The sequence below is a fragment of the Oncorhynchus kisutch genome, linkage group LG14, assembly GCF_002021735.2.
Source record: "Oncorhynchus kisutch isolate 150728-3 linkage group LG14, Okis_V2, whole genome shotgun sequence".
Taxonomy (NCBI): Eukaryota; Metazoa; Chordata; class Actinopteri; order Salmoniformes; family Salmonidae; genus Oncorhynchus; species Oncorhynchus kisutch.
In genome coordinates this window covers 37921232-37933463 of record NC_034187.2, presented here as the reverse complement: position 1 = coordinate 37933463, position 12232 = coordinate 37921232, and the positions used below count along the sequence as shown (strand labels likewise).

The following is a 12232-nucleotide window of genomic DNA, read 5'->3' as shown; positions in this document are numbered from 1 at the left end:
ATAATGTTGCATAGGCTCAGTTCTTACCATAATCGGATGATGAGGATAATAGAAGGGATGAATTATAGGTTTTTGACAAAACGCGATATAGGTTTTAGATAAAAACGTGATATCGATGGAACTTTGTAGGCTGATGTTAAGATTTATCTTGTTTGTTTTCTGAAACGCGTTTAGAGTAAGGTTTGTCTGCAAGTTTTTCTTCAAACTAAATAGGCTATAACAACCTATGTATTCCTGTATTATTAGCACTGCTAATAAATAGGCTAACAGATTATTTAAACCGGAGGCTGTCCGTTTTCTTTTACAACTAAACGCACAAATCTTACATTCTTGCGATGGGAATAACACTTATTTAATCAATAGTAGATAGACTAAACATAATCTGAAACAACAAATGGACACTATGTCCGCACAATATTCATGGAATAAAATGTATAGGGAGAGTCAAATAGCGATCACTTTGTTGCACATGGTTGGCAGTCAGGGACGTGCAACTGCAGAAAACTGGATCAACAGTTTGAAGTAGGAGGCACAGAAATTCTGACGCCGGCCTATGGGGCTCACTTCAACTAGTTGGCAGTTCTGCATTGTTTTCTGAACCTTATCTTTTCAACTTAAACTAAATATTTTTGTGACCGGAAAAGTGGTTGAAGCTTTTATTTGTTCCAAAAAAAAGAGAAGAATTTCGTTCTAGTTCAGTTCCCCTGAGAGGGTGGCAAATGTCATATGGTTGAGGAGGTAAAAGGATAGTTTAAAGTTATGTTGATATCAAGTTTCAAGAGTAAAAACTACCTGAACGTAATCTCCTCTATTTGGGTAGGCTATTGACAATGCACTGAGCAAATCAATACTAGGTTAGAACAGTAAGAAACAGGGAACAGTTTTTTTGCAACTATTTTTTTATTGAATTTATATCCGTTTTTATATTGTTTTTATTTTGCATATCAACCACAGAATGCTTTGAAAACTAAAATGTGTCCAAACTCCTCACTTGGTTATGCTGGCAGCCAGTCCTTTTCTTGTCTTGTTCTTTTCACAAACCGAAGATGGGAGACACTTTCCCAACATCAATGTAATTTATGAAATGCTTAATCGATGCAGGTGTACGGGCCCCGGATTGCTGGAGGACAGAGGTGACGAATTAAACTCCGATCTCTCATGTTCTGTCCCGTATATCAGCTGAGACCTCGTGCTGACTAGAGCCCCCGGTCGCCATAGCAGCCGCCTGAGCGGCGCGGTGAGGACTGGCTGGAGGGCTGCTGTGAATGGGTGACGTCACGTAGCTGGCGCCAGAGAGTCTACTCTGCGGAGAGCATGAGCTCGCGGTGCTGTTCGGTAGGCCTATTGGCGCTCGCTTGGTGCCAATTCATCACTTGTCATGGATCAGTCAGGGTGTCATGTGAAATGTACACAGCTGTGAGAAGGGAAAAAAAGAGGAGAGAAAATGGACAAATCCGATTGCACCAGATGTGGACATGACTGAATAGTGCAGTGTTGTGGAGAGATGGCAAGTTAGGCATTTCACTGTGCGTTTGCATGTGACAATAAAACTTGAACTTGAGTGCAAGAATTCCACATCTCGTCGGAAAATGCATAAAGACTTGTTAAATATTCGAAGTTGTCTCGTGGCTGCAAAAGCAAAACTGCATAATGTACGTAAATTGCTGCCCAAACATTTAATAGTCCTCTTTTTATTCAAGTGTTGGCAAAATAATTTTCAGAAATCTTTGGTGGTGGGAGGACGGCTATATCCATTGGTTTGTATAACATTTGTTATTGCACATGAGAGCTCAGTCTTGTACGCAGAGGACGGACTACTATCCAAACATCAGAATCAATTGCGCAGTACTTGCTATGAGTGCATTTGGTGTTGAAATGCATGTTCTGCTTGATTATATAGGCATATTGGTGGATATACAGCACTTTTCTCCCAAATATCATTTTGGGTCGTTTTTGCAATATTTATTATATTCGGAATAGTATATCCCAAAACATAATTTTAGCAGCTGTGCATAAGGATAAGAAACACATTCTGATTCATTATAGAAAATTAATACACTTCAGTAAACTACGCATTTTAATCCACAAATCGGAACGACCACCCGCTGCAGTCCACAACAGCCCCGGTGCAATTAGTTTGTGCCGCATCACTCCGCGAGCTTTGGAGCCCTGTGCCCGGCACCAGTTGAAGAATGCAACCGCATGTAGCCTCATTAATACAGAACAATGCTACTGTAGCCTAACATTTTTGCAACCAACGGATCTGTGTTTTGCATTATTGCCATCCTGACGAAATGTGTTGTACGTATTATTGAGAACCTTAAACACAGTGTCCATCCAGACGTCATCCAAGTGGCCTAATACACACTGTGACAGTGATCACATATGTCTCACAGTAATGTGCACAATCATACACCCTATTTCAAATATTCCCTATTATGCAGAATCCATCTTTCCCTACTGATCCAGTGTGTGAGCAAGCATGCCATATAGGCTCGGTCCGGGGTCTGTAATGACCCATTCAAAGTTCAGTTTAATGACCCATTCAAAGTTCAGATTTCTGTTATCACCATTTTATACATGCTTGGTCCATGTATTCATTCAACATCTGATGGCATGCCCTGAGATTTGTAATGGACAATTCCTGCAATCAGAATTTCTTCATCTCTAAAAATATAACATTCTTATAGGCTATACATCACTTCAAATAAGAGATAATGGTCAAATTAATCACAAGGTTGTAGTGTTATGTAAGACAGTGACGGAACGCGTGTGTGAGAGACAGCGAGCTCTTCTAATCTTGACTATAAACCACGATATTGTGACAATTAGAGCGTATCAGCCCCTTCACCTTTATAAATCCGGATGCATTTTTGCGCATTTTACACATGGATACAAATCATTATAAGATGCTGTATTTTAGCATTCTTACGTTAAATCCTTCAGAAGAGCTTTGTTAACATTCCACCCTCTATTTTTACATTCAATTAAAGTCAGCAGAAAAATGCACGCTAGAGCTTCACAAGCTCGTGATGCCAAATTACGAATCATCAGAAACAGGTAAGGGCTCAATTTTCCAAATTGCCCACCGGAGCTGAAGAGCTCTCACGGTGCCACCTTCAACATGCGTTTTCACTGGCTGAGAACACGGAAGAAAAAGGAGGAACCAGACTGTGAGGCAGTCTTAACCAATGGTAGGACACGAGGGGGGGGATTGACGTAACCTACTCATCCAATCAGCACAAACAAAACCCCTGCGTTGCAAACCCAGCCTGCTGGCTATATAAGCGACAATGACAGCTTGGAAATCCAGTCCGTTCGCTCACCGACCCGTCTGCGAAGGAACAGAAAGAATACTAAAACCAACCTCTCAACGAAAGCACTGAACGTCTCGCACCAAGTCTCAACATGAAAGCAATAAGCCCAGTAAGATCTTTCCGGAAAAACAGCGCGAATCTGTCTGAACATAGTCTGGGAATCTCTCGGAGCAAGACTCCGGTGGATGATCCATTAAGCCTGCTTTACAACATGAACGACTGCTACTCCAAGCTGAAGGAGCTGGTGCCCAGCATCCCTCAAAACAAAAACGTGAGCAAGATGGAAATCCTGCAGCATGTCATCGACTATATTCTGGACCTGCAGATCGCACTTGACTCCAATGTCGCAATAACGAGCCTCCATCACCCGCGACCGGGGCAAGCGACATCCAGGACTCCCCTGACAACTCTCAATACAGATATCAGCATCTTGTCATTACAGGTAAGGATATTGTCTGAAATATCAGAAGAATATTATGCTACATTTGCTTGGGTCTATTTTACCTATTGGCCTGCGCATTTTGAGTGCGTTTACTATGCGCAATTGTGGTCTATTGTGAAATTACACCATTTGGTTTAAAAAAGGCATGTTATCCATGATCAACATTGCGAGGGTAGGCATTTTTGTATGCGATCTCAATAATACCATGTATTTGACTGCGGCGGTGCTAATGAATATATGTTTGTTTTTCAGTCTCCGGAGTTCCCATCAGAGCTGATAACAGATGACAGCAGGAATCTTCATCGTTAAAGCGGGTAGGTACGCTGTGTTCTCTACTCTGTCTGTACTATTATGTCCGGGGTTTGTTTGTCTATTTGCCCACAGCCTGTTGTGGCAGAATTCAACGAAATTGAAAAGTAGCTGCATATTTCTGACAGTATGCTAATCATTATCTCATTGTTAATTTGTTCACTATTTGAACGGAATGCCTTGCAAACATTTTTGGTATACAGTATAGGCAAAATTTTAACAAATCTTTGTTATTGTGTTATAACGCAGCAACGCTCGTCTGTAATATAAAATAAATGGTGGTCTGGATTATTACTACATAATTGGTGCAAGAAGAGGCTAAGCCCATTTGAACTGCAATTTCGGCGGATTCTCTCCCAGATAGTAGGCTGAAGTTGAATGAGAAAGTGCCCTATGCTGCGCGTGTGTGTGTGTACATCTGGAGCCCAGGGTTTGCTCAGTATTTGAGTGTTTGGTTAAATGTTAAAACTGCGGCTTCCTCCCTGGCGCCAGTCTGTCCGGATCTCTGCCCTGTTTGCAGTTTCTAAACACGCCTCTTTCTCAATCTTCTGCAGGTGTTTGGTTAAGACGACACAAAACACACAGGACCTGGGAACCGGACTTTTTCCCCCTACATTTTTTGTCCTCGGGTTCTGGATTTTCTTCAATTGAATCAAGAGACTTTGCTTATAAAGGACAATCTATGTGATGTGTTTTCAGTTCGGACACTCATATTATTTATCTTAAGACTTGTTTTGGTCCTTTCTTGAAATGGAAGGCGCGCTATACTCCCTACACGGGGAGGAAAAACATAAGAGATTGTCACAAGGATTTCCTCTTATCGCCCATGAAGTCTTCGCTTTTTCTCCGGAATTGGAGAGTGAATAGAAGGCAACTTGGTTAGTTACTGTATATAGTTTAGTCTGTCTTGTCAGAATTGTTACTCTTCTTCGCACATGGACTGGACGTTGTAAAAAAAAAAAAAAAATCACACAAAAAAAACAAACGCGCGAAACCTTGTGCACTCTTGAGTTTTATCTTGTATAGTTGCAGGAATTGCACATTTCTGCAAAAGTGTAATGCTGTACTTAATTATGCTGAAACTTTTTATAAAAGTAATAATGTAAATTGTAACGTTTTTATACAAAAAAATAAACAAATCAAATGCATTATTTGAGCATGTCTCCCAGCTGTATGGAAACTTGTAGCCTATAGACAGACGTTCTTGAGATTGGAATTACAAAAGGTAACGTGACAATGTTTTGGCTGAAAATGGTTCTGCAATGCTAGGTTGTCATGATCATCTACAATCCCAAAATGAGTTTCAATTCCCAGCCCATGAGGTGGTAATGAAGTCATTGTAGTGAGCATGTCAATCTTTCATGACAGTTGTGTCAACTGAATGATTAAATGTAAAGAATGGAGAAATTGTTGTGTCATTTCTTAGGGGCTATACCATTCTCATTGACTAAGTTCGTCATTTACAGTGACGTTGCTCAAATTCACACAACGCTCTCTAGTTTGACTCTTCAATTCCTGAACATCTTGAGTGTTCAGGAATTGAGACCTACTTCTAGCTCAACACGCACTGATTGGGTAAACTCCCAGGGTGTAGGCATATAGGAGACTGGGAATAAATGTGATTGTCTCACCTGTGTGCAATCACAGAACCTCTCTTATTGACAATCCGATTCTGCATTAATCTGCGACTCACAAAGCTGTTAACTTCTGAAAAGAAACCCTTCAAAACCAATTGTCATTTTTAAATGGCCTGCCAGTGCAGATCGACATACCATTTTGTAGAAAAGAAACACCGACCCATAGTGCTACATTTCAGGATGTCTGTCATGACAATATGAAAATAATTAGAAAATGCATGTGTTCGTTTTGTCTGACCGTGCAATGACAACAGTAAGGCAAACTACCTGGATACTGCTCGATGCGCAAGCCTAAACTATAGCTGCACATTATCCCACTTTTACAGGTAGAATGACAAAGCACAAGCTTTCTAATTTGTGGGGAAATGGTGAGCCTAAGTTCCTTTACACAGAGTACTCTCAATTGTGCTTAGAATCGGCTGAAATTGATTGGCCACGGTATTATGTCATAACCAATTTGGCCTTACCTTTTCCCCACAAGTGAAAGTTCATGCCCACTGTTCAGTGATGCCGTCTTTGGCCTAATGTGGGTTTGTATGGAGAATCTGCCACCTACTGGTGAAAATAAAGTCTAGCTGACGCCAGCTGATGCAATTATGTTTTAACCCTTTCTATATGGCAGGGTTTTCCTAAGTCAGTCCTGGGGCCTCCCCTGGGTGCAAGTTTAGTTTCTTTCCCTAGCACTACAGTTGATTCAAAATGTGTATTGCTAGGGCAAAAACCACAACGTGAACCCAGGGGAGGCCCCAGGACCCGACTTTGGGAAATGAATGAGATTTTTTAACAACAAACAAGTCTATCTTGAGCTCATAGGAAAAGTAGAGTTCAAGGGATGGGAAGCATGTTATGAACTGTTATACTTTATGCAGGAAGTTCAAAAAAGAAAATGCATCTGACAGCCAAGATGATTATTTTTTCACAAAAACATGGTTTCACATTGCACTCTGAAAAAGGCTCAGACCCTGAGACATATCAGTAGTGCATGGAACACACTTCATACCACAGAAACAGTAGTTTACCACACTGTTCATAGATTTTAAATCTATAATTACAGCACAAAACATCATTGTTTGGAAAAAAAGACATTTCAGTCACATATGAATTCACAGCAATACTACACCAATTAACTCATGGTTGAACATGGCACATTTTCACTGGTAACCTACTTGATAAACTACATTTTCCTTAATTGTAGTTAAGCACAAAGCCAATTCAGATTTTTCAGTAACCTATAATGAAGTACAGTATACAACATCACACCAACACCACACCAAAACACAACATTCATACGGATCCACAATCACATCACAATTCACTACCCTTTTCCAACAGCAAAAATGAACATGACAGCACAACACCTAACTGAATTACAGGGACATTTAAATTGGACTTATTCCATATTAGTCTGACGTCATTAACTTTCAAATTATTTCACAAAATGTATCCTGAGTTCTTGATGTATTTTTAGTTTGTCTACAAGCCAGGACATTCATTTATCAACCCACATTATTTAATATTTGTATGGTTGGCAAACAAGGTGATCTCCTTCGTTTTAACCCTTTTAAAGCTTATTTTGGTTGAATGCTGTAACATTTTCTAACGACCTTCAGTATTTAAAATTTGTATTTGCATCTATATCAATGTAACAGATTTGTAAGGACCTTTATTTTTCAGAAGCACATCAAGCAACATCTACGGGACCTCAAAGGCCTGGACACTCTCACAGGACACTCTCCCTCTCATCCTCCAGAATAATGGCATCAGGGGCCCCTGTGCGTCCCTCGAGGGCCCCCCCGGTGCTCAGGGCCCTCTTGAGGATGATCCCACGCAGGTTCTGGTTGTGGACGGGCCCCGTGGTTGAGCCTGGGGTGGAGCTCTCTTTGTCTTGGCTGGTGTTGGTGGTGGCAGCATTGTTGCTGCTGTTGTTGTTGAGTGTGGTGGTGCTGGAGGCGTGGTTGAGGTTGCTCATGGACAAGCTGGCGGGGAACCATGTTTCGTCGGGGCTGGAGGCCATTAGGCTGCCCTCGGACGGGGCCTCGGAGCAGATGGACATGCGGGCGATGGTGGAATCCTCAAGTCCACTCAGACTGCTGGACAGCAGGCCCCTCTTCTTTACCAGACCTTCTAGCTCCAGTTCTACCAGGTCTGCTTTATTAACCTCTTCGGCTTCCTCTAGGGAGTGGTCCGAGGAGCTCTCACCAGACCTCAGCCCAGAGTCAGACGAGTCCTTCTTGTCCTGGACAATGTCGGATGTCGCTTGGGCGCCCCCCTCCTTCCCTTCTTCCTGGAGCAGAGGGGTATTGTCTGACTCCTCCCGCCCTGACTCCTCGTCACTGGGGACTTTGTGGTATCGAGGCCCTGCTCCCTTCACCTTGGAGCCCCCTGCTTTGGAGGAGCTGGAATACATCTTCTCGTCCTCTTCGCTGATGGGGTCCAGGGGGGCATCTGTATCGACCGCATCCGTAGCTTTAGCCCCTCTCTTGGTGGAGAAAGAGGGCTTGCGTCCCTCCTGCTCGGCCCCGTCTTTGGCCGTTTCCTCTGGGTCTCGGGCCTCTCGGCTCTGGAGGAACTGGCCTGGGTGCGGCTGGACGGGCTTCTCTCCCCCGCTTCCGGCCACGTCCAGCTGGGTCATCTGGGTGATGTACTCGCGGTAGGCGTCACGGTACTCTGCCTGCTGCTTGTCCGTCAGCTTGCAGATATCGTTGGACGACTCCTGGGAGTTGAGGCTGGACATGCTGGGGGTGCGGTGGGTGGCCGCCTGGGGGAGGGGTGGGGAGAAGAGGGGAACGTGTGGTATAAAGGTTTTTGTTATGGTTGAGGGGGGAACGGGATGCATCATGGACGTTATTGGTTTGGGTAAAATAGCACAATCTCATGGGGTTTGTGGTCATGGTGGTGCTGTTTGAATTTATAAGCAAACAGCACTGCAAGCCATCAATGAACTAATAATGACAGGAGAAAACTGACAGCCATACTAGAGAAGAAGTTTATGTTTGCGTATATGTTCGCATGTTGGCGGTTGAACAGAGAGGGCAAAAATAACAGCTTTTCTAACACCTTGCCTTGGCTTTTGGTGTTGTGAGTCTGCATGTGTGTTTGTGATCCGCCACGTCAACTTCCTCAACCAGGGGAGGTCAAAACTGCCGTGCGTGATCTCACCCAAATCCACATGCTATTTTAGCTCTGATGAGTTCAATGACTGATTGTGTAAGTGTATACAGTGCCTAGTGAAAGTCTACACACCCATTGCACAGTTCACATTTTTGCTGCCTTAAATGTTTATCTAAAATGGGATTAAACTGGATATTTTCCCTACAGATCTACACAACCTGCTCCACATTTTCAAAGTAAAATTAAATTATAGAACATTTTCCAAATTGATTTGATTGTGGATGTCTTCACACCCCAGAGTTAATACTTGGTGAATGTACCTTTGGCAGCCATTACACAGATGTGAATCATTTTCAGTAAGATTCTACTAACATTTATGGCAACACATACTTTATATATATATAAAAATATGTAGACACCCCTTCAAATTAGTGGATTCAGCTATTTCAGCCACACCTGTTGCTGACAGGTGTATAACTTTGAGCACACAGCCATGCAATCTCCATAGACAAACATTGGCAGTATAATGGCCTTACTGAAGAACTGTGACTTTCAACGTGACACCATCATAGGATGCCACCTTTCCAACAAGTCAGTTTGTCAAATTTCTGCCCTGCTAGAGCTGCCCCGGTCAACTGTAAGTGCTGTTATTTTGAAGTGGAAACGTCTAGGAGCAACAATGGCTCAGCCGCGAAGTGGTAGGCCACACAAGCTCACAGGACATGACCACCGAGTGCTGAAAATAAAGCATTTTGGTCATATAGTGTAATCTTTCAAAAAAAGCTGCGGTGGCAAGGATTATCCACACATACTGAGCAGCTCATGTTATAGACAGAAGCATGCTACATGGCAGACCAATCCAAACTCATCTCACGGCATGTCCAACACACCCATTATCTCAGTCAATCATGGCTAGTGGGAAGGTTCCTGTCTAAACCAACTTAGCTCATAATTTAACAATTGTATTCGTATTTACAGATGGCATACACGTTTGTTATTAAAGCACATGAAAGTTCACATGTTCCAGAAGGCATTTCTGCCAAAAAACCGCATGTTGATAAAAAATTTAAACATTGAAATGCCTCTCCTGTGAAGTAGTGACATACGCCTAGCTACTTGAAACGGGTCACAAATAAAGATTTATTGATTGTATATATCGTCACACCTCAAATCAATACTTGGTGGAAGCACCTTTGGTAGTCATTACAACTGTTAATACTTTTTGAATAAGATTCTACCAACCTTACACAACTCTTAGTGCAACATAATCCATTGTTTTTGTCAAAATTGCTCAAGCACAGTACAATTGGTTGGGAATCATTGATGGACAGCAATATTCAAACCTTGTCTCTGATTTTCAAACAGATTAAATCCAGGACTGAGACTGGCCCATTCAGGAACACTGAATACCTCGAAGTCATTCTGGTGTGTCTTAGGCATTCAAATGTGTGCAATCTCTGAAAAATAAAAAACACTCTATCCCAGCTTTTTACCTTTGCAGTTGGCATACACGTTTGTTATTAAAGCACATTTGTTATTAAATATTTATTTTGATCCTGACAAACTCCCCAATCCCTAAAAGTGACAAGCATACACATAACATGTTGCTGCCACCACAATACTTGAAAATACAAAATGGATCAACAACATTACATTCACTCCACATTACCGGCCTGTTTGACAAAGTAAAAAGAAGGAAAGCTGTATTATATCAATTTACCCATCAAGTTAGCCAGGTGTGTCTGTGGGAGATTACAGCCATCTATTACATTTCATGAACATGTGTACATGTCCAGACTTTAGTGATCCATGGAGTTTGCTAGATGTGGCTGTGTGTGTGTGTGTTGGGGGGGGGTTGGTTATAGCATTTATTTCACATGACCCATCAAAGTATCTGGGTAAGCATCATCTAATAATTATAAGATATGTGTATCTGGACACTTTCAAAGTCAGATTAGGATATAGGCCAAGGACTTGATAAAGTGTATTTTTACTTGTCGTTTTTCCTTAATGTAGGCTACTACTTTCACCGCTTTTAGTCTTGAAATCCTTGGTTGTTTACTACACTACTCACTCTGTTTACCACATGGCCTGACATGTGAATCCTTAAAGAGGTGGGTGGGGCTAAGGCTTAAGAGGGTGTGAACGATGCTGAATGGGTGTAGACAAAGAAGAGCTCTCCAGTACGTGTACAAAAACATTTTCTCAAAAGTGGGGTGCAAGTTTATCAATGTTCAAAGCGGAACTACTTTCCCATTGTTCCTCAAATGCAGTGTATGATATACCATTTGAAGCTCTGAGTCTCTACTTTTATCTCATGCAACAACCTAAAAACACCATTTCAAATTTTGTTACATAAGACTGAATTGAGGTGGTTGGTGACATTTTTAGTTTGAAACATTTTCGATAATTTTACTTCAACTTTGAAAATGTGGAGTAGGTTGTGCAGATCTGTAGTAATTAATTGTATCGTTTAAAAAATAAATAAAAAACTTTAAATAAAGTAAAGTACAAAAGACTTTGCAAGGGGTGTTTAGACTTTCACTAGCAACGTACTTGCTTACATGTCTGCTTCGTATGTTTGTGTATTTTTGTGGGTATGTGAATGTGTTTATCTGTTCTCATGAGTAGAAGACAGGACCTGAGTCTGTGTATGTACTGCAGGTGCATATGAACGTGTGTTGCAGTGTGTGTGTGTGTATGTGAGTGTACCGTATTTCTCAATGAGTGTTTGTGTGTAAGAGTGTACGTATGTGTGTGCAGATGTGTATACAAGTGGGTGTGTGTGTATTCAACTCACCACGGGCCAGTGCTGAGTGGGTCTCGGGGGCTCCTCCAGACCCAGGCCTGCGTTACTCAGCTCCTCGAAGCTGAGGTTGAAGCTGTAGCTGCCCACCTCGTGGGGAGCTCCCTGGTGCCTGGCCGTCTCCACGTTGACTACGCTGCTGCCCTGCTCGCTGGCCGCATGAGACTCATCCTGCAGGGCCTGGCTCTCTCCGTGACGCTGCTCCATCACCTGGGAGAGGGGACTGTTAGAGAGAGAAGCATACAGCCAGCCATGTGCAGAGCAAACATGTCACCACAAGGTATACATAGACTCAACATAGGAAATATCTACAGCTGCAGAGCCAATTTACAGTATAAACACTAGCCATGAAACCAACATACAACTACAAACTCTATAGAACAACACACAACCAATGGGAATAGATTCAGCACACTGCACACTGATTCAGCACACAATACATCATCTTAATACTGTAGACTTTTAACACAAAGTCAGTAATAGTATTTTAGTTCAATAGATGGTGAGTATATCTGATGTCAACTCTATAGGGCCTATATGCATACAGTAGTGGTCCGGCCTCCACATCAGATGGCTTGGGAAGTGCTCAGAGGGAAAAATGCAATTTATT

The 12232-nt window shown here is 42.2% G+C and overlaps 2 protein-coding genes across 6 annotated transcripts in view; one reads left to right on the top strand and one right to left on the bottom strand.

Moving 5' to 3' along the window:
- Positions 1 to 896: 896 nt before the first annotated feature.
- The window catches only part of kidins220a (kinase D-interacting substrate 220a), a 125024-nt gene continuing 113688 nt past the window's right edge, over positions 897 to 12232 (bottom strand). For 4 of the 5 annotated variants that reach the window (XM_020500890.2, XM_020500889.2, XM_031788361.1 and 1 more), the window contains 2 exons: positions 11617 to 11832; positions 6553 to 8463 (listed from right to left, as the gene is read on the bottom strand). In XM_020500890.2, the coding sequence (XP_020356479.1) occupies positions 7426 to 8463; positions 11617 to 11832 (1254 nt within the window). In that variant the 3' untranslated portion in view covers positions 6553 to 7425. Of the gene's footprint in view, positions 1415 to 6552; positions 8464 to 11616; positions 11833 to 12232 lie in introns of those variants that run through there. The other variant, XM_020500893.2, reaches the window with a different exon arrangement.
- id2a (inhibitor of DNA binding 2a) lies at positions 3293 to 5470 on the top strand. The gene is made up of 3 exons (XM_020500894.2): positions 3293 to 3759; positions 4012 to 4073; positions 4623 to 5470. The coding sequence occupies exons 1-2, from the start codon at positions 3409 to 3411 to the stop codon at positions 4066 to 4068; spliced, it is 408 nt and encodes a 135-aa protein (XP_020356483.1). The 5' UTR covers positions 3293 to 3408; the 3' UTR covers positions 4069 to 4073; positions 4623 to 5470.

Bases quoted from the DNA above. Each gene is read 5' to 3' on its own strand.
- id2a (XM_020500894.2), top strand. From the start codon at position 3,409: ATGAAAGCAATAAGCCCAGTAAGATCTTTCCGGAAAAACAGCGCGAAT. The intron at 3,760-4,011 runs GTAAGGATATTG...TTTGTTTTTCAG, and splicing joins TCAGCATCTTGTCATTACAG to TCTCCGGAGTTCCCATCAGA.